Genomic DNA, 24257 nt, shown 5'->3' on the forward strand with positions numbered 1-24257 from the left:
AACTATGATAGTTGACATTAGAGTTCTGTAGAATTTGACCCAAAGGCAGCATATACATGTTAAACAGAAGGGGTCCAAGGACTGACCCCTGAGGAACTCCACATGTCATAGCCACTCGATCGGATTGATAACTACCAATGGTCACAAAATAACTCCGTTCCTCTAAGTAGGACCTGAACCATTTTAGGACTGTCCCGCTGAGTCCTGCCCAGGTTTCCAACCTGTCCAGCAGTATACTGTGATCCACAGTGTCAAACGCAGCACTGAGATCCAACATGACCAGAACTGACACCTTGCCTGAGTCAGTGTTCAACCTTATGTCATTTAACACTCTAATAAGAGCTGTTTCTGTACTGTGGTGAGGTCGGAAGCCTGATTGAAATTTGTCAAAGAGTCCACTGGAGTTTACGAAGTTGCTGAGTTGATTAAAAACCACTTTCTCAACGATCTTGGCTATAAAGGGAAGATTTGAGATGGGTCTGTAATTGGTTAAAATGGTAGTATCCAATGTTCTCTTTTTTAAGAGCGGCTTGATGGCAGCTACTTTCAGGGGTTTAGGAAACGTGCCTGATTGAAGTGAGCAATTTATTATTTGCTGCAGATCTGTTTGGACAGAGCTTATAATAGTTTTAAAAAAGTCAGATGGTATTGTGTCAAGACAACATGTCGATGTTTTAAGATGCTGAACTGTTTCTTCTAAGGTTTTTTGGTCAACTGTATTAAACTCTGACATTACAGTTGATTTATTCCTAGGTGATTTTAGGGATTGCATCATTGTATTATTTTGCTGATTTGTGTTGATATTTAGCCTTATGGATTTGATTTTTTCATTGAAGAAGTAAGCAAGTTCATTGCATTTTTCTGTGGAAAAGAGTTCTGAAACTATCTCTTTTGGGGGGGTTGTAAGCTTATTAACCATAGCAAACAGAGCACGAGTGTTGTTGATATTCTTATTAATCATTTCAGTAAAGTGTTGCTGTCTAGCCTTGAATAGCCCATGGTTAAAATTACAAAGACTTTGTTTGTAGAGGTCATGGTGGATTTGAAGTTTAGTTTTTCTCCATTTACGCTCAGCTTTCCTGCATTCTGTTTTCAGAGCCTTTACCATCAAAGTGTTCCTCCATGGTGTTCTCTGTCTGGCCAAGGTCATCTTAGTTTTAATAGGTGCAATGGTATCAATGACATTTGAGATTTTGCAGTTGAAATTATCCAGGAGTTCATCAACTGTCTCTGCACTCACAGTTGGTGACATGACTATAGCCTCCATAAACTTAACACTGGTATTCTCATTTATGAACCTTTTCCTAACAGATACAGAGGGTAACTGCATGTCCGGAGTTATCTGTAAGTCAAAGAACACACAGAAATGATCAGAAAGAGCCAAGTCCTTGATATCAACAGATGTAATGTCAACACCTCTACAGATAACCAGATCCAGAGTGTGGCCTCGGGTGTGTGTGGGCCCTTTCACATGTTGGGAGAGGCCAAAAGTGTCAAGAAGAGAGCATAGTTCTTTGGCATTTGTGTCCATGTTATTGTCTATGTGAATGTTAAAATCCCCTGTTATGATAAAAAAGTTGTAGTCAGTGCAGATAACTGACAGCAGTTCGGCAAACTCATCAAAGAATTTTCCTGGGTATCTTGGTGGTCTGTAAATAATTAGGAAGAGAACTTTTGGATCACCCTTTACTAAAAAACATAGATATTCAAAAGAGCTAAAATCACCAAATATAGTTTCCTTGCACTGAAATACAGATTTAAAAATGGCAGCAACTCCCCCGCCTTTCTTACCACTTCGACACTTATTCATAAAACTGAAATTTGTTGGTGCAGCCTCATTGAGAATGGTAGCACAGCTACATTCAGTCAGCCATGTTTCACTAAGAAGTAAGAAGTCTAGATTATAGGTCATAATGATGTCATTTACTAACAAGGATTTGTTGGCTAGTGATCTGATATTAAGTAGAGCTAACCTTGTGGAGATAACAGGAGACACTGGTGAGTTTCGAGGTTGACAAGCTATACTCACTAGATTGGTAGATTTAATTGAACCCTTTTTATTTCTCACCAGTTTGATCACTTTTCTGTTACCCGTCACCACAGGGATTGAGAAAGCTGCCTGAACTCCATAGGGCCCTGACTTTTCCTGGGAAAGAACATTCTTGATATCAGTATTGCAGCCTGGACCCGGCACATATCATTCAGATTCAATGATATGATGATTCAGAGGAAGTGGGGGGGCTCGGTGACTTTTGGTCGAGGGTTGTTTCTGACGTGGTGGAATGCGAGGGGGTGGACGATGTGGGGGGTTAATTGGGGAAAATATGAGACCCTGGCGTGGTGTTAGTTGGATTCCACTAGTGAGAAAGCTCTTCATCCTGTCAGGGAAATCCAGAAATGGGGAGTCAGGACTAGATGAAGAGAGTTGGGGGCTGGATGGGGTTCGGGGGGTTGAATGTTGGGAGTCTCCTGTTGGGGCCGGGGGAGACTCCCCCTTTGGGGCTTTTGGGGCTAAGGGAGACTCCTTGTGTTGTGTTGATGGGGCTGGTGGATGATCCACTTGTTGGGGTGCAGATGATGACGTTGTTGGGGCTGGTGGATGATCCACTTGTTGGGGTGAAGATGATGACGTTGTTGGGGCTGGTGGATGATCCACTTGTTGGGGTGCAGGTGATGACGTTGTTGGGGCTGGTGGATAATCCACTTGTTGGGGTGCAGATGATGACGTTGTTGGGGCTGGTGGATAATCCAGTTGCTGGGGTGCAGATGATGACGTTGCAGGTTCTTTCTGAGTCTGCTGTCCTCCGTTGTCAATCCTTATCTCAGCGCCCTCACCAGAGTGCCGTCTTATCTGCTGTTTTGGATTGTTTTGTCTCTTGTCCTTGACAGGGACTGCTGGTGCCTGACGCAAAAAGTAAAAGATGTTGGCACTTAGCAGCTGTACTCCTGACTTGTTAAGGCTAAATCCATCTGCCTTAAAGAGGTGCCTGTGTTCCCAAAAGATGTTGAAATTGTCAATAAAGTTCAGTGATTGAGCAGTACATGTAACTTTAAGCCATCTGTTCAGCATCATCAGCCTGCTGAATCTCTCATCTCCTCGCCGAACTGTTGGCAGAGGTCCACTGAAAAACACCTCAGTATTCAAACACTGAACTTTGTTTATCAGTTCCATGAAGTCTCGTTTTAATAGCTCTGATTGTTGCTTCACAACATCAAGGGCTCCTGTGTGTATGATGAGCGATTTCAATGTTGGATGCTCAGCAACAATCTTCAAGATCTTTTTTGAAACATCAGACACCATGTCATTGGGAAAACACAGTACCTTGGTGTTGTTCTTGCTGCAAAAGCGTTTTATGTCATACACAGCTCCGTCACCCACTATCAGAGTTTGAGGCCCAGTGGTTAGCTCTCTCTGTAGCCCTTTAGCATCAGATTTAGCCTCATACCTTTCTCTGGTCCTGGGAGATGAGCCTTCTTTTGGGGAGTCTGGGTCCTGTGAAAGTGGAGCATATCTGTTCTCAAGTAGAATCCCTGTGTCTTGGGGCAGTTTGCTCGTAGCCTTGGTCCGTGGTTGTTTTCTCCGTGGTTTTGGGGTTGAGGAGACAGTCCTGTGTGATGGCAGTGCAGGCCACTCGGTGTCGTAATCCATCTCCGAGTGCTGGGTTCTGCCTGATAATCGTCTTCCCATGTTTGAGGGAGGTATTTTGTGGTGCTTTGGCTTAGCACCAAGAGAGTTCCAGGGAGGACTGTTTGATTTACTCCCATTTACACCTGGCTCCGGCCGTGCCTTGGTTGTGCCCGTTAGCCTTGTGTTAGCCTGCTCCCTTTCACTGTTTTGGAATATCGGCAGAGTAGTATCATTTCCATATTGTCCATTTACCTCCACGTTCACTTCGAGCCGATGCATTTTTGTTTCCAGTACTGCTATCTTCTGGAGCAGTTTGTGGTAGTCCTCCGTGGAAAAAGGAGGCATCTTGCTGCTAATTAGCTTCTGTTAGCTGAGCTCCTCAATCCCGGTCACGACAGTGCCGGGTTGTGCTGCTGATAAGCCACACTCTCAGGGTAAAACAGTTTAAAAAACAGTCGTAGCCTCCAGTAACTATCAAAAATTAGGCTTCCAGTGATATGTAGGTATCCAGGAAAAAATACAAATAAATTTCAAAAGGAAAAGATTGCAATGGGAAAAAAAAGAGAGAGTGAAGCGGAGAGCAAAGGAGTGAAGCGTCTGCACTCAAGCAAAGCAGGAAGTAAGCTGTCTATCTATCTATCTATCTATCTATCTATCTATCTATCTATCTATCTATCTATCTATCTATCTATCTATCTATCTATCTATCTATCTATCTATCTATCTATCTATCTATCTATCTATCATCAACGTGTAGGCTATGAAGTGAAACGAGGGTCTAGTGTAGACTCACTTAGTAATGCAGTTGCTTCAGTATTTCAGAGTTTGTTCCCCTGGTGATGCTGATGTTACTTTGATTTGTGTGAGTGTTTGTGTCTCCATGGTGAACATTCCTACTCTAGGTAGGTAAAAAAAAAAAAAAAGAAATGTTTCCATGATCACTTAAGTCCAATTGTTTTATTAAAAAAAGGGGGATTTCCTGATTCAGACATATGAACATGTGAGGTAAAACCTACCACTGCAGCACCACAAGGGGGCGCTTCCTGTCCTACAACAAGAGCCTGCAGCTCCTGAGGGACCAGCTGAGGAACAGGACTGGGTGATGGCTGGGAGCAGGGCCGTTGTATAGGGGAGAAAGGTGATGATAACTCTAGGGGCCCAGCGCCCAGTGGGGCCCATAAAAAACCCCAGTAGTCTAATCTTTGTATGACTGATTTATTCTGCGTAAGACCCTGACTAATACTCATAGTACACTGTAAAAACTCAACATCTTTCCAAGAATATTTGTCTTATTTCTTGTCCAAATGTCTCATTTCTAGTCAAAACTAATCTCTTTCCACTTAAAATAAGACTCATTACCTAAAAATTAACTTGTTTTTAGATAATTTTCACTTAAATTCACAATAAATAGAAAAATCTGCCAGTGAAAGTAAGTTTTTTGTGCTTGTAATAAGAAAGAAAAACTTGCTCCACTATCAGATTTTTTCTACTTATTCCAAGTGAAAATCTGCTTGAAAGAAGTAAAAAGTGTCTAAAAACAAGCTACTTTTAATATGATGTGTCTTATTTTAAGTATAATGAGATTTGTTTTAACTAGAAATTACATTTCGAGTAGAAATAAGACAAATATTCTTGCTAAGATACTTGAGTTTTTGCAGTGTAATGCTGCATTAGCATCAAAACAAAGAAGGCTAAATAAAAAATGATAATACATACGTAGTCTAAGAAAAAAAAAGGAAAAGTTAGGGGGAGGGGCCCACTTTAGTATTCTTTAAGGGGGCCCAGAATTCCTAGCAACGGCCCTGGCTGGGAGGGCAACTCTTTTATTTCTTTATTTTATGAAACAGGTAAAGGTAAAGCTGCCTCACCACCCTTCATACTTTCACACATGGTGTGGTGTAACAGATGTGAAAGATTGGATGTCCCCAAGTTTAAATATAAAAAAACAAACAAGAAAAAACAGAGGTGCACATCCTTGGGCCAGGAAACCAGATGTGGAAAAACACGTATCCATTATTAGTGCAGCTTTGAGTTTTAAAGGCGCTGCAGTCATCACATAGGCCTGTGATTCCTCATGAGTGGGCAGCAGCAGCAGTTGGACACAGCTGTACAGGGACTTTCAGCATCACTGATGTGGTTATCAATCCATCTTAGAACTGAGTAAAATATTTGATTCATCTGCCAGAAAATAAGTCCCCAACATTTATTCAGTGTTCTGTATCATTTCCTTTACTTACAACATATTATATTTTACATTTTTTAATATATATATATTTAAAAATGTGTTGATGATTCGCTCGTCATTAATCTAGCATGGCCTTGTAGCAGCACAATTCTCTGATTGGTGCAGGACATCACTTTTTAAATATCGATGTGTCCAAAACTAAAGAGATGATTGTTGATTTTATGAAAAAGCCTACAGTTGTCTCCCCTGTCAGGCTGTTGGGTGTGCTCAGCATTAGGCTAGATACTTATCTTGGCACCATCCTTGATAATACAGTAAGCTGATGTTTGAACTCCAGGTGGATGCTGTTTGTAAGAAAGACCAGAGGCAGGAAAATCAGCTGGTATCAGTCTCCATTAAAAATAAGAGCAGGCTACATAATACAGTTAAGGTGTGTAGCAAGATTTCTGACTTAAAGGGATAGTTCACCCCAAATTCAAATTTCACTCATTATTCTACTCACCCTCATGTCGACTAAGAGCTGTGAGAATTTTCAGAGTCCTCCGTTCCTTCTCTGAGTTACGGGGGGGGGGTCCGTGCAGCAGTATTTGTCCATATAATGGTTGTGAATGGATACCAACTTTCTTCGTAACAAAAAGACACACCAAAAAACATCCAAATACCTCCATGCTGCTCGTCTGTAATGTCCCTCTTGTATTGAAGCCCCGACATGAAAAGTTGTTCTGCCGGTCAGTGTAAATCACACGAGATTTGCACCGACACAGGAAGAGCAGTGAACGAGACACTGGGAGCTTCCGCTACAAACAAGCTTAAAATATACTGTAGACTTATTTAATTTATTTCTGAACAATGGATTGTTGGTGGATGGGTGAGACACTGCTGCAGCTGTAAAACAAACTGATAATAAAGTTTTCCTTCACCTTGACCTTGAATTAAGGAGCAACATATAAACAATACAAAAGATGCATTGAAAGGAAATTAACATCTTAGCTTAAAAGAAAGAAACGTCTTTAAAGGGACAACGAGGAGTTTCTATTTGGTTATAAAAAAGTCTCACGTTAATGTGGATGAATCTACGCTACCCACACTTGTTAATGGGCCCATTTTCGGGTAGTAGTATGAGAACACTTTGCTTTCCAAAACTCCTCATTGTCCCTTTAACATGGAAATAATACATCAGCTAAAGGATTAAGATTGTTTGGACATATCAAAAGCAATTATACTGGTTTCTGATCATTTTACACTGGTTTATTGTCTTGGTTTTTTGCAGGAGTGTGTCTTTTACAAATGACTCTTTGTTTGATTTTGTATGGTTGTTCATATTTATGAGTTTATATGGTCTTGGTCCCACCTACAGTAAACAGTCTCTTTCAGCTGTCTCAGACAAGATGCATCCAACTCAAACAACGGTTGGGTTGGGTGGGTGACACGTGCTTCTGATGGAAAATACCTGAGAGAAAGGAAAGGCATGTCTGTAATGTAGAATGAAGACTGTATGAATGTAGACAAGCAACTAACCCTCAGCAGGAAGTCTTAGTCCAGTGGAAGAATTCAACACTTACAGGACGTTTACATTGGAAAATTTTGTGAAAAGTGAAACAAAAATAGAAAAATCTGTCACATGGGTCACTGATTATAACTAAGGTACCACTGGACTGGGATGTGAGTTAGCCATGTAAGAATGTAGCCCACAATTCACCTTGTCAAGCAAAGACAGCTGTGAGCTGGAGGCTTGGTGGATGCAATAACAGTTAGATGAAGAAAAAATACTATTACACTTTTAACGTGAACATATACCGAACCTGTGTGTTTATGTAGGGTGGAGTGAGTATAGTTGAGACATGTGTACAGTTGAAACACCCTTAATATCTTGCCCACACTGCAAGGCTGAGCCACTATTTTACTCAGCAAATGCATATTAGCATCCTCTTTGGTTGTGGGAAATTTGAAGAGTTTTAGCATCTCCAGTCCAAAGATATCAGCAAAAGTCTTTTTACTATAGGGTAAGAATTTCACTTTACCATGTCCCTTCCACAACGAACAGCTTATTATCCTTTTGTGACCATCAATCATAACTTAGGCTACATCATTGCAAACGTTATTTTGTGCCCTAAAAACTCACATATTTCATGCTATCCTAGCATATGAGGTCACTGCACAATCTAGAGAAATACACAAAGTGGTCAGCGAGGTAACACAATGTCTCAGCTGTACCCTGATAGAGTTCTATTACATCGAATCACTGTTAAGTTGTGCAGTGTAGGCTACGATAACATGTTAAAAGTCATAATAAGACTAAAAAAACAAAGAAAATGGAAAAAAAAACTAATATTTGTGATACCTGAACTAATATGACTGAATTAATATATACTATTAATATTATAATTTTATGTTATATAATAATATTTATATTAATAATACAATAATATTCCATTGTTTTTAATTTTGATGAAGAGGGATACATTTATATTGAAATATCTTGTCAAATTGTCATTTAAAAAAAAGTTTATTGCATTTACAATTAATGTTCAGTCATCATCAATGGGTTTCAATGGTGTCTCAACTGTACCATGGTACCGTCTCAACTGTACACGTATGGGGTATGGTTGAGACGGGACCATGGTAAAAATGCACCTCATGTTAATGACCTGATTAGTATACAAACAAATTAAACAGCATATGAAAAATCACTTATTTTCAGTGTATAGTTTTTTTTGCAATATCTATTCAAAAATGGAAAATCAAAAAGTGTCTCAAACGTACTCGGTCTACCCTATATAACTGATTCACTTTTAAGTGCTCCTCAGACATCCATTCGTATCATACAAGACATTCAAAGGTCTTTCACCCTCTATTGTCAGACTTTCCTCAATCAACACACTTTAAAGAGACAACGAGGAGTTACGGAAAGTGGAAGTGTTTTCACACTACATTTCCCATGAGCCTCGACGCACAGTGAAATCTTGGACTGGCGCAAGACGGACGAAAGCGAAAGCATTTGCCAAGAATGTTTTCATTAATCAAGAACGAAAGTCGGAGGTTCGAAGACGATCAGATACCGTCGTAGTTCCGACCATAAACGATGCCAACTACCAATCCAGCAGCGTCATTCCCATGACCCGCCGGGCAGCGTCCGGGAAACCAGGAACTGCTGGGCGGCTCGACTACTAAATAATAACATCAAAATAACTATAAAGACAAAACGATATATTTATCAAACATGGACCCATTAACAAGTGTTGGTAATGTAGATTCATCCACATTAATATGAGACTCTTTTATAACCAAAAGCAAACTCCTCGGGGTCTCTTTAAAGAGGAACTATGCAAGTCTGGTCTTTTGTCCACTGTGTTGCTAACCCTCCTACTGGTCATGTGCATTTGTTTACATTGAAGCCGGTGAGAAATCAATCAATAGAGTGATGGACAATGTGCCATATCATATACGATGTTACGACGTGTAGTTTAATCTATCATAAACAAGAGATTACCTCCCTGGAGCAAGTTACAAGTAATTGATTTAACCAGCACTAGGACTCTGAAGCTGTTTAATTAAGGTAAAAATGTAGCATGGTTAAGCTACAAATCCTGCATAGTTCCTCTTTAAAATACAGAGGACCATCACTATGTAACATTCTGCAACACCACAATCAACATCTACACTGTCATTGGTCAAAAAACAACTGAAATATCATTAGCAAAGTTTTGTAGCACATTGTAGTGTCTGTTCATCCTATCTTTTTTTATTTTGTATGTAAACTGCTATTTTGTTATGTAATGAATTTCTGTCTCTGTCTCTGAAGACGACAATTGGGGAGATATTTTCTTTAACTTTTACTATTCTCATTGCTTTTTATGTGCAAATAAAACAATCTTGAGTCTATTTTTATAATATCTGTACGTTACTTGAGTGTTTTGTAAACTTTCACTGTCGTACTCCCAAAAACACAAACTCTTACTTTACTTTTAGTTGCAGAATCTTCTTGAAAATATGATCATTGATCATTGATTTGATTGTATTTATCTTTTCTTTTGAGACACCAGACAGGAGACTTGGTGCTGTCAGAACCTTTATTGAGACAAGATACAGGAAATAGATATGATCTGCCAATAACATAGCCAGAAGTGAGTGCTGTGTATGTGTGTGTTTGTGTTGGTTCATGTGTGTGTGTGTGTGTGTGTGTGTGTCACATTGTCTGCAACAGTCAATTAACACTCCCCTTTGGATGCCACCTTCACATTCATCTTCTTTTCTCTGTAGAAACAAACAGTACATGTAATTGTAGATGTTGAGTTGTACTGTATGTGTAGTGTGCATATGTGGGTGTGAGTGTGTCGTACATACTTGTTATCAACACAGAGGGTACACTCGGTGCTGTAAGTCTTTCCATCGCTGCCACATACTGGATCATACTGCCTGGTGCAGGCTCCTGATTCATACTGCTCACAATCAGCCTAGACACAGACAAGTGGTCACATGGTTTAACACTGAGCAGTGAGAGCAGAGTCAACCAGTGGCGTGCACAGGGGGGGGGCAGGGGGGGCGGTCGCTCCCCCTCGTGGCCCAATTGTTGAAAAACGCGTGCTAAAGTGCCCCCTGGGAGCCAAAATGTGTGCTAAAGTGCCCTCTAGGAGCCAAAACACATGCTAAGTGTCCTCATGGGGGCCAAAACGTGCGTTAAAGTGCCCTCTTGGAAGCCAAAACACGTGCTAAAGTGCCCTCATGGGAGCCAAAATGTGTGCTAAAGTGCCCTCTAGGAGCCAAAACGTGTGCTAAAGTGGCCTCTAGGAGCCAAAACGTGTGCTAAAGTGAACTTCAAGGCAGCCAAAACGTGTGCTAAAGTGGCCTCTAGGAGCCAAAACACATGCTAAGTGCCCTCATGGGGGCCAAAATGTGTGCTAAAGTGCCCTCTAGGAGCCAAAACGTGTGCTAAAGTGCCCTCTAGGAGCCAAAACGGGTGCTAAAGTGCCCTCTAGGAGCCAAAACACGTGCTAAAGTGCCCTCATGGGAGCCAAAATGTGTGCTAAAGTGCCCTCTAGGAGCCAAAACGTGTGCTAAAGTGCCCTCTAGGAGCCAAAACGTGTGCTAAAGTGGCCTCTAGGAGCCAAAACGTGTGCTAAAGTGAACTTCAAGGCAGCCAAAACGTGTGCTAAAGTGCCCTCTAGGAGCCAAAACGTGTGCTAAAGTGTCCTCTAGGAGCCAAAACACGTGTTAAAACAGGCCAAATCAACGTTAAAAAAGACCAATTTTTTTCGCCCCCAACCTGTGGTCGCCGGCCAAACGCACCATGTCACTACAGTCTCACTCTTGTCATTTTCTGAAGCTTGGGAAGCCCTGAAAGTGCCCCCTATAGGAGCCAAAACATGTGGTAAAATGCCCTCTAGGAGCCAAAACGTGTGCCAAAGTGTCCTCTTGGGGGCCAAATCGATGTTAAAAAAGGCCAAATTTTTTAAATGCACCATGTCGCTACAGTCTCACTCTTGTCATTTTCTGAAACTTGGCAGCCCTGAAAATGCCCTCTAGGAGCCATATCTAGGAGCCAAAACATGTGCTAAAGTGCCCTCTTCAGTGGCGAGGACGCGCTATTATGTGCCCTTTTTTTTCCTTTTCGCCCCTGCCCTTCAAAAAGTCTGTGCACGCCACTGGAGTCAACACACACAGGAACTCGTCTCTGGAGTTGTGTCTTACTGTTGGATCAGTCTGACACTTTGTAATAAACTGGAACCTGAGTGTTAACACATAACAAGACAAACCTGCCACACATAAAAGAAAAACAGCTGATAGAATTAAAATTATTAAGATACGTCTACCAGGGCCTTAATTAAAGCAGAAGTAAGCGATCCGGTCGTTTTGGCTAACTTCCTGTCAGCGGATGGAGTTAGCAGTCCCTGCCCTCGTCCCGACCCTGTGTCACCACACACTGCAAAAATTCAAAATCTTACCAAGAATATTTGTCTTATTTCTAGTCAAAACAAATCTCATTATACTAAAAATAAGACTCATCATTTAAAAAGTAGCTTGTTTTTAGACGCTTTTTACTTCTTTCAAGCAGATTTTCACTTGAAATAAGTAGAAAAATCTGATAGTGGAGCAAGTTTTTCTTTCTTATTACAAGCACAAAAAACTTGCTTTCACTGGCAGATTTTTCTACTTATTTCAAGTGAAAATTAGTTTGAAACAAGTGAAATTATCTAAAAATAAGTACATTTTTAGGTGACGAATCTTATTTTAAGTGGAAAGAGATTAGTTTTGACTAGAAATGAGACATTTTGACAAGAAATAAGACAAATATTCTTGGAAAGATTTGGAGTTTTTGCAATGCATGCACGCGCATCGTCCTCAGTCTATGCAACTGTCCCCTTGGCTGCACACACAGAGAGGACTGCCCCTTTATGCCGTTCTCTCTCCTCATTGGATAAAGGTTGTAGGATACAAGGAAAGTTTTCTCCTCGACTCAGAGCAGAGCAGAGTGACTGACAGACCCGTGTTTCAGACCAAACACTCTATATAAGTGATTGCTGTCGGAAGATAGAACTATTTAAGACTTAGATTAACACAAACATTACTTCTGCTTTAATAAACACCTTCTAGACCAGTGATCGTCAACTGGAGCCCACTGAATCAAATAGAGAATATCTTGTGAGCCCACTAAAAGAAATAACTTCATCAGAAACTGGTTGTCATGAGGAGCTTGAGATTCCAAAACAGATTAGCAGAGAAGGCTGTGCCTGGTTCCTCTGATGAAGTTGATTATTTTCATTGTTTTGTCCATGACCTTGCGTGCCAAGCCAGTGATGACACCACACACACACAATTCAAGTCAAAAATATCTACAGTAGCTATATCACTCCTGGTGGCTGACTGTCAAAGGCTAAAAATACCGTAAAATATCAAAAACTAAATTACTAGGGCAAAATTTTAATTCAATTTCATTATATTTGAACCATCAAACCCCCAAGGTGTGTGTTGAGAAAAACTCTGGCCCTTCAACAAATAGACATCAAAATGAAACCTGTCAGCCAACATGACTGGAGACTGGAAAATGTTTTATCGTATTTTGTATCATGTATGACTTAACTTTTCTTTCCATTGATCACATAGGATAGGGTACACCTTTCTCAAATGTATTGCACTTGACCTGGTCTTTTTAGATGTGGAAACTGTATTTTCTATGTGTTGTCTACTGTCTATTTGTGTCATTCTATGTATCAGCCTTGTAGAGTAGTTTGTGGTCTGTTTTTTCTGTGTATTTTATATGTTGGGACCGCAGATGGAAACTAGCTGTGAGCTAAATCTGGTGCAACCATCTCTTCATTTTCTGCAAATGATTAATGTCATTGCACACTGTCCCTTAATAAACTAATAAACTAATAAACATAGGACCTATAGGACGAATCGCCTTGTTGTTTACAACTACTTCCGGGTAGAAAACCAGCATGAGAACAATAGTGACGGACGAGAGTTTCGCTATATATATATAATTTTTCATGTCACTATATCACCGTTTAGACTAATCTGATGTTTGTAAAGTTTATAAAACCAATGATTGGACAAACATTACTATTTACGTGTGCACATTTTTGTAATTAGTCATGGTTATCAGAGATTAGCCGGGCTAACGGTTAGCTACCTGTTTAACTTTATTAACTCAGTGAATCAATAAACGCTCCATGAAAAAATATTTTCTCCAGCAGATATCTGAGCTAACTGGAGTAGTTTAATGTTGTGTCCGAAAACGGGAGGGTTTTCCCTTACGAAAGAAAAATATGCAATATATAATATATTGTATAATATATGTATCATCAATATATTTTTCCATATATTTCAATATATAATATATTGGAAAATGTAATGCAAGAATAATATATTACAATATATTTCAAGTAATATATTGGTAAATATATTTTTCTTTCGTAAGGGTTAACAGCTGACATCCTGGTGTTAGCTTAGCTACCGTTAGCTGTCCCTGTCGCGATATTTTTTTTCCTACTGTGGCCGCGCCAAGACCCGCCTTACTCCACCTCTGATTGGCTGCCTCTGCAAGGCTAAGCCTATCCCTGCATCTTACCCTAACCTTAACCACTCCCTTCACACGCCTAAACCAACCGTCTTTGCCTAAACCTAACCGTCAGAGTCGAGGGCATCGTGATAAGCCAATCAGAGGCCTAGTAAGGCGGGTCTTTGCCTGGCCATAGCAGGAAAAAAAATTTTGCGTCCCTGTCAGCTGAGCCACTGATGCTTTCTAGCCACTGTGATTCCCCCAAACTGAATAAATACAACACATAGCAACACAAAACACACACACAGAAATAGTAATGTTTCTTCAATCATTTCAGATTTGTCTAAACGGTGATAGGGCGTGAAAAATATGATATATAGCTAAACTCTCGTTCGTTACTATTGATCTCATTCAAATTACGTGCTGGTTTTCTACCCGGAAGTAGAATGTAAACAACAAGGCGATTCGGTCTATTCTATTCTATTCTATTCTATTCTATTCAAAGGTATGACAGACCACAGTCATCCAACTAGAAGCATGTGACCCCATGGTACGATGCTGCGCCATGACCTCTCAGACTCAAGTCACAGTTGTATGTGCGATAGATCTGTAATATTAAGGCACTCCACAGAATATTAAACACATTTACCACCAACAAGAACTTGTTTTGGATGTTTGCTTTGAAATGTCACCAAGGCTCGACACCTGGCAGCGGAGCAGCTTTGCTCGGTTGGTTCACACCATTCTCTTCTTCCTCACTGTCACTGTCTTTGCCTTGAAACCGAGCCGTCTCTATTGTGCTGCTCCACATGTCGGCCTAAGAGTCAGCAGCACTGGCACACACACAACAGGCTGCCACACATACCTGCTTTACAAAGCATTGTTTCCCTCCTGCCATTACAACACCTCACCTTTTCAAATCAGCGCAGATTTAGAGACAAGTAGTCTTAGTTAGTTAGAAGTAGTTTTCCCTTCAAAGTGCAGGAAAAACACAGTTTTTATTTGGACCTAACCAACTCACGTATCCCTCCGCCCAGGGTTAGCGCCCGCTGATCAGCAGTTGGTTAGGTCCAAATAAAAACTGTGTTTTTCCTGCACTTTGAAGGGCTGGAAAAAATTATATTATAGCGAACAATGGAACTGTGTATTTTTTTTTCAGGTAAAATCTCTTCTAGGCCGTGAAAATAGGCCGTTTCTTTGGGTCTGTTCACAACACTGTATGTTGTAAATCTCTGGGCAGGGCTATTATGGGCTGGCGTTGCTAACGGGAGGAGTGCAGAGAGTCTTCTACTGCAATTAAAGTACTTAGGGGCTATTTGTAGATCATACAACCCCACTTTTAAAAAATGCTACTATCCCTTTAAACTGATGTGCACTTTAGGGCCTGGTGCAATACTATCTGGCACTTTAGATAAATGTTCATTTATGGCATCGTGCAATACAACCCAGAACTTAAGCACTACTGCACTTTAGCACTCGTCACTTTAACCCAGCACTTATGCACTTTATTACCCAAAACGAAACCCTTATACCTGTGGACTAAATGATGACTCTATGTGTCTCTCAATGTGTTTTTCATTGTTATTGTTGCCTTTTCTGTACTTGTTTTTTATTATGTGTAGCCTAATGTTGTATTGTTTTGAACTGTTTTTATGTTATTGGGACTACAGACGGAAACTGGCATCCTGTTATAATAATTACATGTTCTTATGTCCAATAATGCACATTGCATGTCCCATTCAAATGTATAAATATAGAGCTTAAACAAGAGTTTAAATTAGAAAAGTACCTATTGTGTGTAAACAGTTTAGACAGGCCATCTGCAATGTTAGAGTGAACAACACCAGAATACCAAAAGTCATTGGGAGGAATAAAGGCCGAGATAGAAGTCAGAGGTTTTGTAACATTTGTGACGATAACTGTCTTGGTGATGAGTTTCACATTTTATTTGAGTGCAAGAACACAAACAACATGTCGACTGAGCTACTTTTACTTGTAACGGAGTCAGTGGCGTGCACAGGGGGGGCGGTCTCTCCCCCTCGTGGCCCAATTGTTGAAAAACGCGTGCTAAAGTGCCCCCTGGGAGCCAAAATGCGCGTTAAAGTGCCCTCATGGGCGCCAAAACGTGTACTAAAGTGCCCTCTTGGGAGCCAAAACACGTGTTAAAACAGGCCAAATCGACGTTAAAAAAGACCAATTTTTTTTCACCGCCAACCTGTGGTCGCCGGCCAAACGCACCATGTCGCTACAGTCTCACTCTTGTCATTTTCTGAAACTTGGCAGCCCTGAAAGTGCCCTCTAGGAGCCACATCTGGGAGCCAAAACATGTGCTAAAGTGCCCTCTTCAGTGGCGAGGACGCGCTATTATGTGCCCTTTTTTTTCCTTTTCGCCCCTGCCCTTCAAAAAGTCTGTGCACGCCACTGAACGGAGTAAATTTTGACCAGTAGTATTTGTATTCTTACTCAAGTACTGGGGTCGTCGAGTACTCTGTCCATCTCTGAACACAAGTCTAATAAATAAATCTCCCAAAGTCTATTATGTTAGTCACCCATCTATGTGAAAATTCATTTTGTTACTACAGTCGGATGAAGCAAAAGTTTAGGTGCCTTTCTGGAGAGTTTCCTTCCTTTCTTTAAGTGATATTTTATTATAATGATTATTTATTTATCTTTTTTTTTTTCCTGTGTCTTTTTTCCTCCAATTGCCAGAGATGGAAAGCTCCATAAATGTCCTGTGGTCTCTCACCTCTCTGGGTTCAGGCCCGGCTTCTTTCTCTCCAGACAACAGCTGCTCCTCGCTGTCTGCTCCAGCCTCTGGAGCTGGAGTCTCATCCTCCTGGGACAAGACTACACACACACACACACACACACACACACATTGGATGTATTATATTTGTTAGGACACCCATTGACATATTGCACACCTAAACCTTAACTTGAGACACATCTGAGCCTTGTAAATATTTCTACACAACCCACACACACACAAACACATAATATCAGTTGTCACACACAGGGCCGTTGCTAGGAATTCTGGGCCCCCTTAAAGAATACTAAAGTGGGCCCCTCCCCCTAACTTTTCCTTTTTTTTTTCTTAGACTACGTATGTATTATCGTTTTTTATTTAGCCTTCTTTGTTTTGATGCTAATGCAGCATTACACTGCAAAAACTCAAGTATCTTAGCAAGAATATTTGTCTTATTTCTAGTCAAAATGTCATTTCTAGTCAAAACAAATCTCATTCTACTTAAAATAAGACACATCATATTAAAAGTAGCTTGGTTTTAGACTTTTTTTTTTACTTCTTTCAAGCAGATTTTCACTTGGAATAAGTAGAAAAAATCTGATAGTGGAGCAAGTTTTTCTTCCTTATTACAAGCACAAAAAACTTACTTTCACTGGCAGATTTTTCTATTTATTGTGAATTTAAGTGAAAATGATCTAAAAACAAGTTAATTTTTAGGTAATGAGTCTTATTTTAAGTGGAAAGAGATTAGTTTTGACTAGAAATGAGACATTTGGACAAGAAATAAGACAAATATTCTTGGAAAGATGTTGAGTTTTTACAGTGTACTATGAGTATTAGTCAGGGTCTTACGCAGAATAAATCAGTCATACAAAGATTAGACTACTGGGGTTTTTTATGGGCCCCACTGGGCGCTGGGCCCCTAGAGTTATCATCACCTTTCTCCCCTATACAACGGCCCTGCACACACCCCTCATAGAAAACCATTCCATTGTGTGAGACTGTTACCAGTTTTTTTTTTTTTTTCCCTCTCAAGTTCCTCTTTTTCTCCTGCTCTTTGTGTTGTGTTGCTGTTGTTGTTTTTGTGGTGAACAATGTTGAACCCGACACTTCCTGGTGAAGTAGCCTACAACATGTCTGCAAAGAAATAAATGGAGCTCTGATTCCAGCTGGTAGAACTGGACAAACCGCTGTGTGTGTGTGTGTGACCATGACTGACTGACGGCCTGTGTGTGTGTGTGTGTGTGTGTGTGTGTGTGTGTGTGTGTGTGTGTGTGTGTGTGTGTGTGTGTGTTATTATCAGAAACCCTGCTATCTGTGTGTGTGTGTGATTGGTAAATAAAGTCAGCTGTGTAAACCGGTCGAACCGTGAGAAGATGACGTCTGAGCCACAGCTGAGCTGACCCTTTACTTCCTTCATGTCTTTTAATAAACAATATACAACAGAAAGAGAAAACACAATGACACCAGCTTGATTTTTACATTTTAACTTTTATAGTTGTTTGTCATGTTGGAGTATAATAACGCTACACTGATAAAACATTACGGTCGGTTTGTCTCTTACTGAGTCCCAAAACAACCAAAACAAAGCAGCACAGGTGCACTGCAAAAACTCAACATCCTTCCAAGAATATTTGTCTCATTTCTAGTCAAAACCGTCCCTTTCCACTTAAAATAAGACTCATCACCTAAAAATTAACTTGTTTTTAGATCATTTTCACTTGTTTCAAACAAATTTTCACTTGAAATAAGTAGAAAAATCTGCCAGTGAAAGCAGGTTTTTTTTGTGCTTGTAATAAGGAAGAAAAACTTGCTCCACTATCAGATTTTTATACTTACTTCAAGGAAAAAATCTGCTTGAAAGAAGGAAAAAGTGTCTAAAAACAAGCTGCTTTTTAATGTGTTGAGTCTTATTTTAAGTAGAATGAGATTTGTTTTGACTAGAAATGGCATTTTGACTAAAAATAAGACAAATATTCTTGGTAAGATATTTGACTTTTTGCAGTGTGAGACTTTGACTTTTTTCCTTCTGGTCTTTAGCTCTGTCTTGTCTCGATGTGTGAAAAGAAAAGAAGACAGACTGGACGACTACAGTAGATTGTTGTGATCACTAGTGTGTAAACTTTGGACTCACCAGACACGGAGAGCAGCAGGACGGACAGCAGCAGCAGAGTTGACTTCATGGTTCCCAGTGTGTGGACAGGAACAGGTGTATGCTTCACACATCATGTTTTCCTTTTATGAACTTACCTGTCAAACTGGCTTTGGCCCGCCCCCCTGCCCTGCTCCTGATTGGCTCGTGCTCTTTCCCTCCAGCAGTTGGATTGGTCAGGATTAAGCAGGAAGAACGTTGAGCGGTGGTTATCATCATAGAGTAGAACTAGGACAGTGGTAATGATAAGAGAAAATGAGAATTATAAATGAACTATTAATGAGGCTTTGAGCAGGATCATGAGTCAGTCACCGATCCAGACTCTCAGGTCCAGAGGCAGAAAGACCTGAATCTGGCACAAGACCAGAGGAAGAGGGCAGCAGAGAGAGAGAGAGAGAGAGATATAACAACTTGCAACAGTCTAATGATGCCCAATCTTACCACACACACACACACACACACACACACACACACACACACACACACACACACACACACACACACACACACACACACACATATATTATTTATTTTTTGAGTTTCATGTCATTTAGTACAGTGGTTCTCAACTGGTGGGTCGGGACCCAAAAGTGGGTCGCGGACCCGTTCTGGATGGGTCGTGGACAGCTGGTCAAAAAAGTAAATAATATTTAATGCACATCTGATGTTGGACAGGTCTTTTATTTTGAAAAATAACTTATTTTGAAAGGCACATGAGACACGTGAACACATGCAGTTGTAATGCTCCTCCTCACTTTCTTATTATTTGCTCTGAATGCAAAGATATCAGTTTCTTATTAATGTGGCCTGAATGCAGTGAATCTTGTTTTGTTTTGTGGGTCTTTATTTTGTGCAATTTGATATTTATTCACTTTAGTGAACATGCTCTGAATGCAGAGATGCATTAGAAGTCAAATATATCATTTTGTTGGTCTCCATTTTGTGCAGTTTGATATTATTTTATTCACTTCCGTACATGCAGTTGTCATGGTAACTCCTCAGTTTCATTCACGTGTCCTGAAATGCACTTTGCTCAATAAAGAGCAAAATGAGTTTTTAAAGGCTTAAAAAAAAAAAATCTTGGTTTGAATTCTATAAGAGAGAGAGAGAACTTGATCAGCACACACGTGCATGCTCACATAAAGCTTTATGCTTTACATAAAGACAAAACATTAAAAAAAGAAGCATAAGACAGAATAAAAACAAACAAAACACTAAAAACAGAGTTAAAAGCAAGAGCAAATAAAAGTAAAATAAAAGAAAATAGATCAAGTTTAAAGTTCTTAAAAAGAGCTCAGCTATAAGCACATGAAAAGAGAAATGTTTTTAACCTGGATTTAAAAGTGCTGACAGTTGGGGCTGATTTCAGTTCTGCTGGTAGTTTGTTCCAGTTGTTGCAGCATAACAGCTAAATGCTGCTTCACCATGTCGGGTCTGAACTCTGAGCTCCACTGTCTGACCTGAGTCAGTAGATCTCAGAGCTCGACTGGGTTTATACTCTAGTAACATGTCTTTCATGTATTCTGGACCTAAACCATTTAGTGATTTGTAAACCAGGAGCAGAACTTTAAAGGTGTACAGAAAAGAAAATTGAATTTGAGCCCACTCTGGGTCATAAAATTAGTGTAATAACTCATCTATCAGACGATGGAGGCCAAACTTTGTGCAAAATTCTATTTTTGAGTAAATCCGGGATGAAAGTGTGTATTTTAGTGTAGTTTTTTTTTTTCGTATTGGATAATGCAGGCGCACGGATTATACGTCAGCCTGTACACGATTCATCAGCCACTGATATTGGATCCGTAATCCGTCATTCAAACGTCTGAGACACGCACACACACACGGAGCTCGGTCTCGCCCAAGGGGGCAGTTGTCGGTCTGAGAAGTGAAGCTCACTTCCGCGTTCAAAAAGCTGCAATCCCCTGGGCTGTCGCTGGGGGCTGGCTCCAGAAGGGAGCAACTCCAATTGAGCCCCATGTTAAAATAGCCGATTTTACAGCATAAAAAAACATATTTACAGCCTGGTACATTTTATTTTTTTGGTCTCAACCGATAGTTTCTACCCCCGCACACACTCTGAGGGGGGTGAATTTTTTTTAAACTCTACCGTTTTACTGTTATTAGGTTTAAAGTTCTGGCCAATTAGGGCGCAGAACCGTTGAGTGACAGGTCCGGAGACCGCTGCTTCGAGGCCAGTGGGCGGGCTCTCGGCCGGCTAACGGCCGCACCGCTCCAAATATGGCAAGTAGAATCCAACATGGCGCGGTTCAAACCCCCGTAGTAGCGGCACAAAACAGACTCCCCCAAACCAATGGGTGACGTCACGGGTGCTACGTCCATTCTTTTTACAGTCTATGGTCTCGCCCCAAACTTTGAATATCCCGCCCGCTCCATAACGACCAATCAAATTCATTTTCCTTACTCGGGTAAACTCGTGTTGCAGCTCGTGACAACTCGGCGCGACAAACGGGACAAACGGCCATTTCTGTACACCTTTAAAATCTATTCTGTAGCTGACTGGGAGCCAGTGTATTGTGTCATTGATTCCTATAATGCTTTGGCAACATCGTTCTTTTAACTGTCATGCCAATAGACCGAATCTCCTTGTTGTTTACATTCTGCTTCCGGGTAGAAAACCAGCACGTAATTTGAATGAGATCAATAGTAACGAACGAGAGTTTAGCTATATATCATATTTTTCACGCCCTATCACTGTTTAGACAAATCTGAAATGATTGAAGAAACATTACTATTTCTGTGTGTGTGTTTTGTGTTGCTATGTGTTGTATTTATTCAGTTTGGGGGAATCACGGTGTCTAGAAAGCATCAGTGGCTGCAGCTGACAGGGACAGCTAACGGTAGCTAAGCTAACGGCGGTAGCTAAGCTAACGGCAGCAGCTAAGCTAACGGTGGTAGCTAAGCTAACGGCGGTAGCTAAGCTAACAGCGGTAGCTAAGCTAACAGCAGGACGTCAGCTGTTAAAACCCTGTGGGACACGACATGAAACTACTCCAGTTAGCTCAGTCATGTTGGAACTCAGATATATATAGCGTTTATTGAGTCACTGAGTTATTAAAGTTAAACAGGTAGCTAACCGTTAGCCCGGCTAATCTATGATGACTAATTACAAAAATGTGCACACATAAATAGTAATGTTTGTCTAATCATTGGTTTTATAGACTTTACAAACATCAGATTAGTCTAAACGGCGATATAGTGACATGAAAAATTATATATAGCGAAACTCTCGTCCGTCACTATTGTTCTCATGCTGGTTTTCTACCCGGAAGTGGTTGTAAACAACAAGGAGATTCGTCCTATAAAGCAAATTTGAATTTGAATTTGAGAGAGAGAGAGAGAGTCATGAATGGGAATGCATCTTGGGAGTTCCCCAAGCCGTCTAGGTCTATAGCAGCAGAACTATGGGCTGGGCCAGGACTCACATGAGTCACCTCTATCAGCCTGGTCAGGTTTAAGCCTGAGAGGGCGTGTGCCTCAGTCCTGATCCCAGACTGGAGCGGGATACACAGCAAGACGAGGGTTTCCCATTCCTCTTAGAAACTCAAGGAGCCAGCAGTAGACCACGGTTTAGAGCAGTGGTTCCCAACCTGGGGGGCGCCAAAGATCCAGGGGGGGTCGCGAAGCCCTCTTGATTTTAAGGGGTTTCATAATTTTAATGTAATTAAAATGTTAAATAAATGAGTAGGCTAAGCATTTAATTCATATATGTGACAAAATCAACTAAATTCAAGGGCCACGGTAAACATTTATTTGTGTATTTAAATAGATAAACAAATAAATGATAGGCCTATATCAATAGATGATTGAATATCAACAGTTTTAACACATTAAATACATAATATACAGCAGGGCAATATCAGTCACAACAAATAGGCTACTGATAATAGTATTTTTGGTTACAGGAGCTAATGCATTTATAATTGATCAAAAAGTTAAGCTAGCAGCAAAAAAAGAATGAAACTGCTGATCTTCCTATAAAGTTATGCAGGGAATGTCATCATCTGTAGCGAGTATGAGCTGAGTGATTGAATTAATAAAAAAATATTTCACAAACACAATATTTCAGTTTAGCATTGGCTGATACATCAACTTGTTTAATCAAATATGCCTACTGGCTAGCATGCTACATTATGTTCAGCATGCTTCTTTACAAGTTACCAAAAGTTTTCAATGGTAAAAATATGGGGAAAAGGGTTGAGAACCACTGGTTTAAAGAGCAGAGTCTTCTGTTAGGATGATAAAGGAACTATGAGCTCTCAGAGAAACAATGGTGCCAGGCCATCAATGAAGGTAACACAGGAGAGTAGGGGTGGGAGAAAAAATTGTTTTTTTTTTGTTCAAAAATCGATTTGTGAAATTTGTGTGAAATTGTGATTTTTTAAAAATATTGTGCAATGTGCATTTGTTAGCCTTTTTTACATACAGAGAGTCCAGGTTTTGAAAAGGGTTTAAGCTCACTTTATAATGGGGTATGTTAATTTATAGGCTTCTACAGTATTTGTGTGCAGATAAATGTTAAAAATGCTAAAGACTAAAAATCGAGAGAATCGGCGGAGAAAAGCATTATAGGGCTGGGACGATATGCTTTTCTCCCGATTCGATTCTTCTACGATTTTTTTGGATGCCGATTCGATTTAAATTGCGATTCTATGATATTGCCGATTCTCTCGATTTTTAGTCTCTGTATGTAAAGAAGGCTAACAAATGCACATTGCACAATATTTTAAAAAAATTCAACAAAAAAAATTCTTTTGAAAAAAAAATCGTTTTAAAAATCATCAAAAAAGATATTGCGATATTTATGTGAATAGATTTTTTCTCCCAGCCCTAAAAAGCATATCGTCCCAGCCCTACAGGAGAGACATGATCCCTGTTGGTTCCACCTGATAATTAGGAATTACAAGAATCCAACATCCAAGTGACAAAGCAGGCACCAGCTGCTCTAGAGACAGTATTTATCTGCTTCTTGCTGTGTTATGTTACTCTGGAGATTCTGGCTATATGTTTCATGAAAAGTCTAAAAAGATTTGGAATGTAAAATAATATGTTTTTCATACAAAATAGAGTATGATTATGTTGGGAAAAATCAGCTGTGGTAAACCAATATGCAACAATCAACCAATAAAACATCAGCCTATGAGGCGATACTGCAGAGACCATCCTCTATTCAAGCACCATGTTCTGACCAACCATCCACGTCTGAGGCTGAACAATTGAGCCAACACTAAAAGATCCTGTAATGTTAAATTTTGCAGTTTTGTTCACAGAAACATGACATTTCAGTACTAAACCTGAAAATGTGTGCAATAAACAGAACTCTGTGGTATTGAGTTGTGGTGTTAGACCATTAAACTGTATCACATCATCTCTGAGTCGAGGATTTTCTGGGTGTCAATAAATCAAACAAACAGTCAATCAAGCAGTCTTGCTGATAGGCTATAGGGTTGGTGGATGAAGTCATGTTCCCTTTTAACATGACAGGGATGGAACAGGCCTTCACTGCAGACAGTGTTCCAGAGAGAAGAC

The 24257-nt window shown here is 40.2% G+C and overlaps 2 protein-coding genes across 2 annotated transcripts; both read right to left on the reverse strand.

Moving 5' to 3' along the window:
• Positions 1-1167: 1167 nt before the first annotated feature.
• LOC146980360 (uncharacterized) lies at positions 1168-4072 on the reverse strand. The gene has a single exon (XM_085788585.1). The coding sequence runs from the start codon at positions 3971-3973 to the stop codon at positions 2198-2200; it is 1776 nt and encodes a 591-aa protein (XP_085644711.1). The 5' UTR covers positions 3974-4072; the 3' UTR covers positions 1168-2197.
• Positions 4073-9878: 5806 nt separating this feature from the next.
• LOC146980361 (serine protease inhibitor Kazal-type 1-like) lies at positions 9879-18835 on the reverse strand. The gene is made up of 4 exons (XM_085788600.1): positions 18693-18835; positions 16559-16659; positions 10158-10267; positions 9879-10067 (listed from the first exon to the last, which is right to left on the reverse strand). The coding sequence occupies exons 1-4, from the start codon at positions 18739-18741 to the stop codon at positions 10022-10024; spliced, it is 306 nt and encodes a 101-aa protein (XP_085644726.1). The 5' UTR covers positions 18742-18835; the 3' UTR covers positions 9879-10021.
• Between the last annotated feature and the right edge of the window lie 5422 nt (positions 18836-24257).

The sequence above is a fragment of the Trachurus japonicus genome, chromosome 10, assembly GCF_045865225.1.
Source record: "Trachurus japonicus isolate A0001 chromosome 10, Traja_1.0".
NCBI lineage: Eukaryota > Metazoa > Chordata > Actinopteri > Carangiformes > Carangidae > Trachurus > Trachurus japonicus.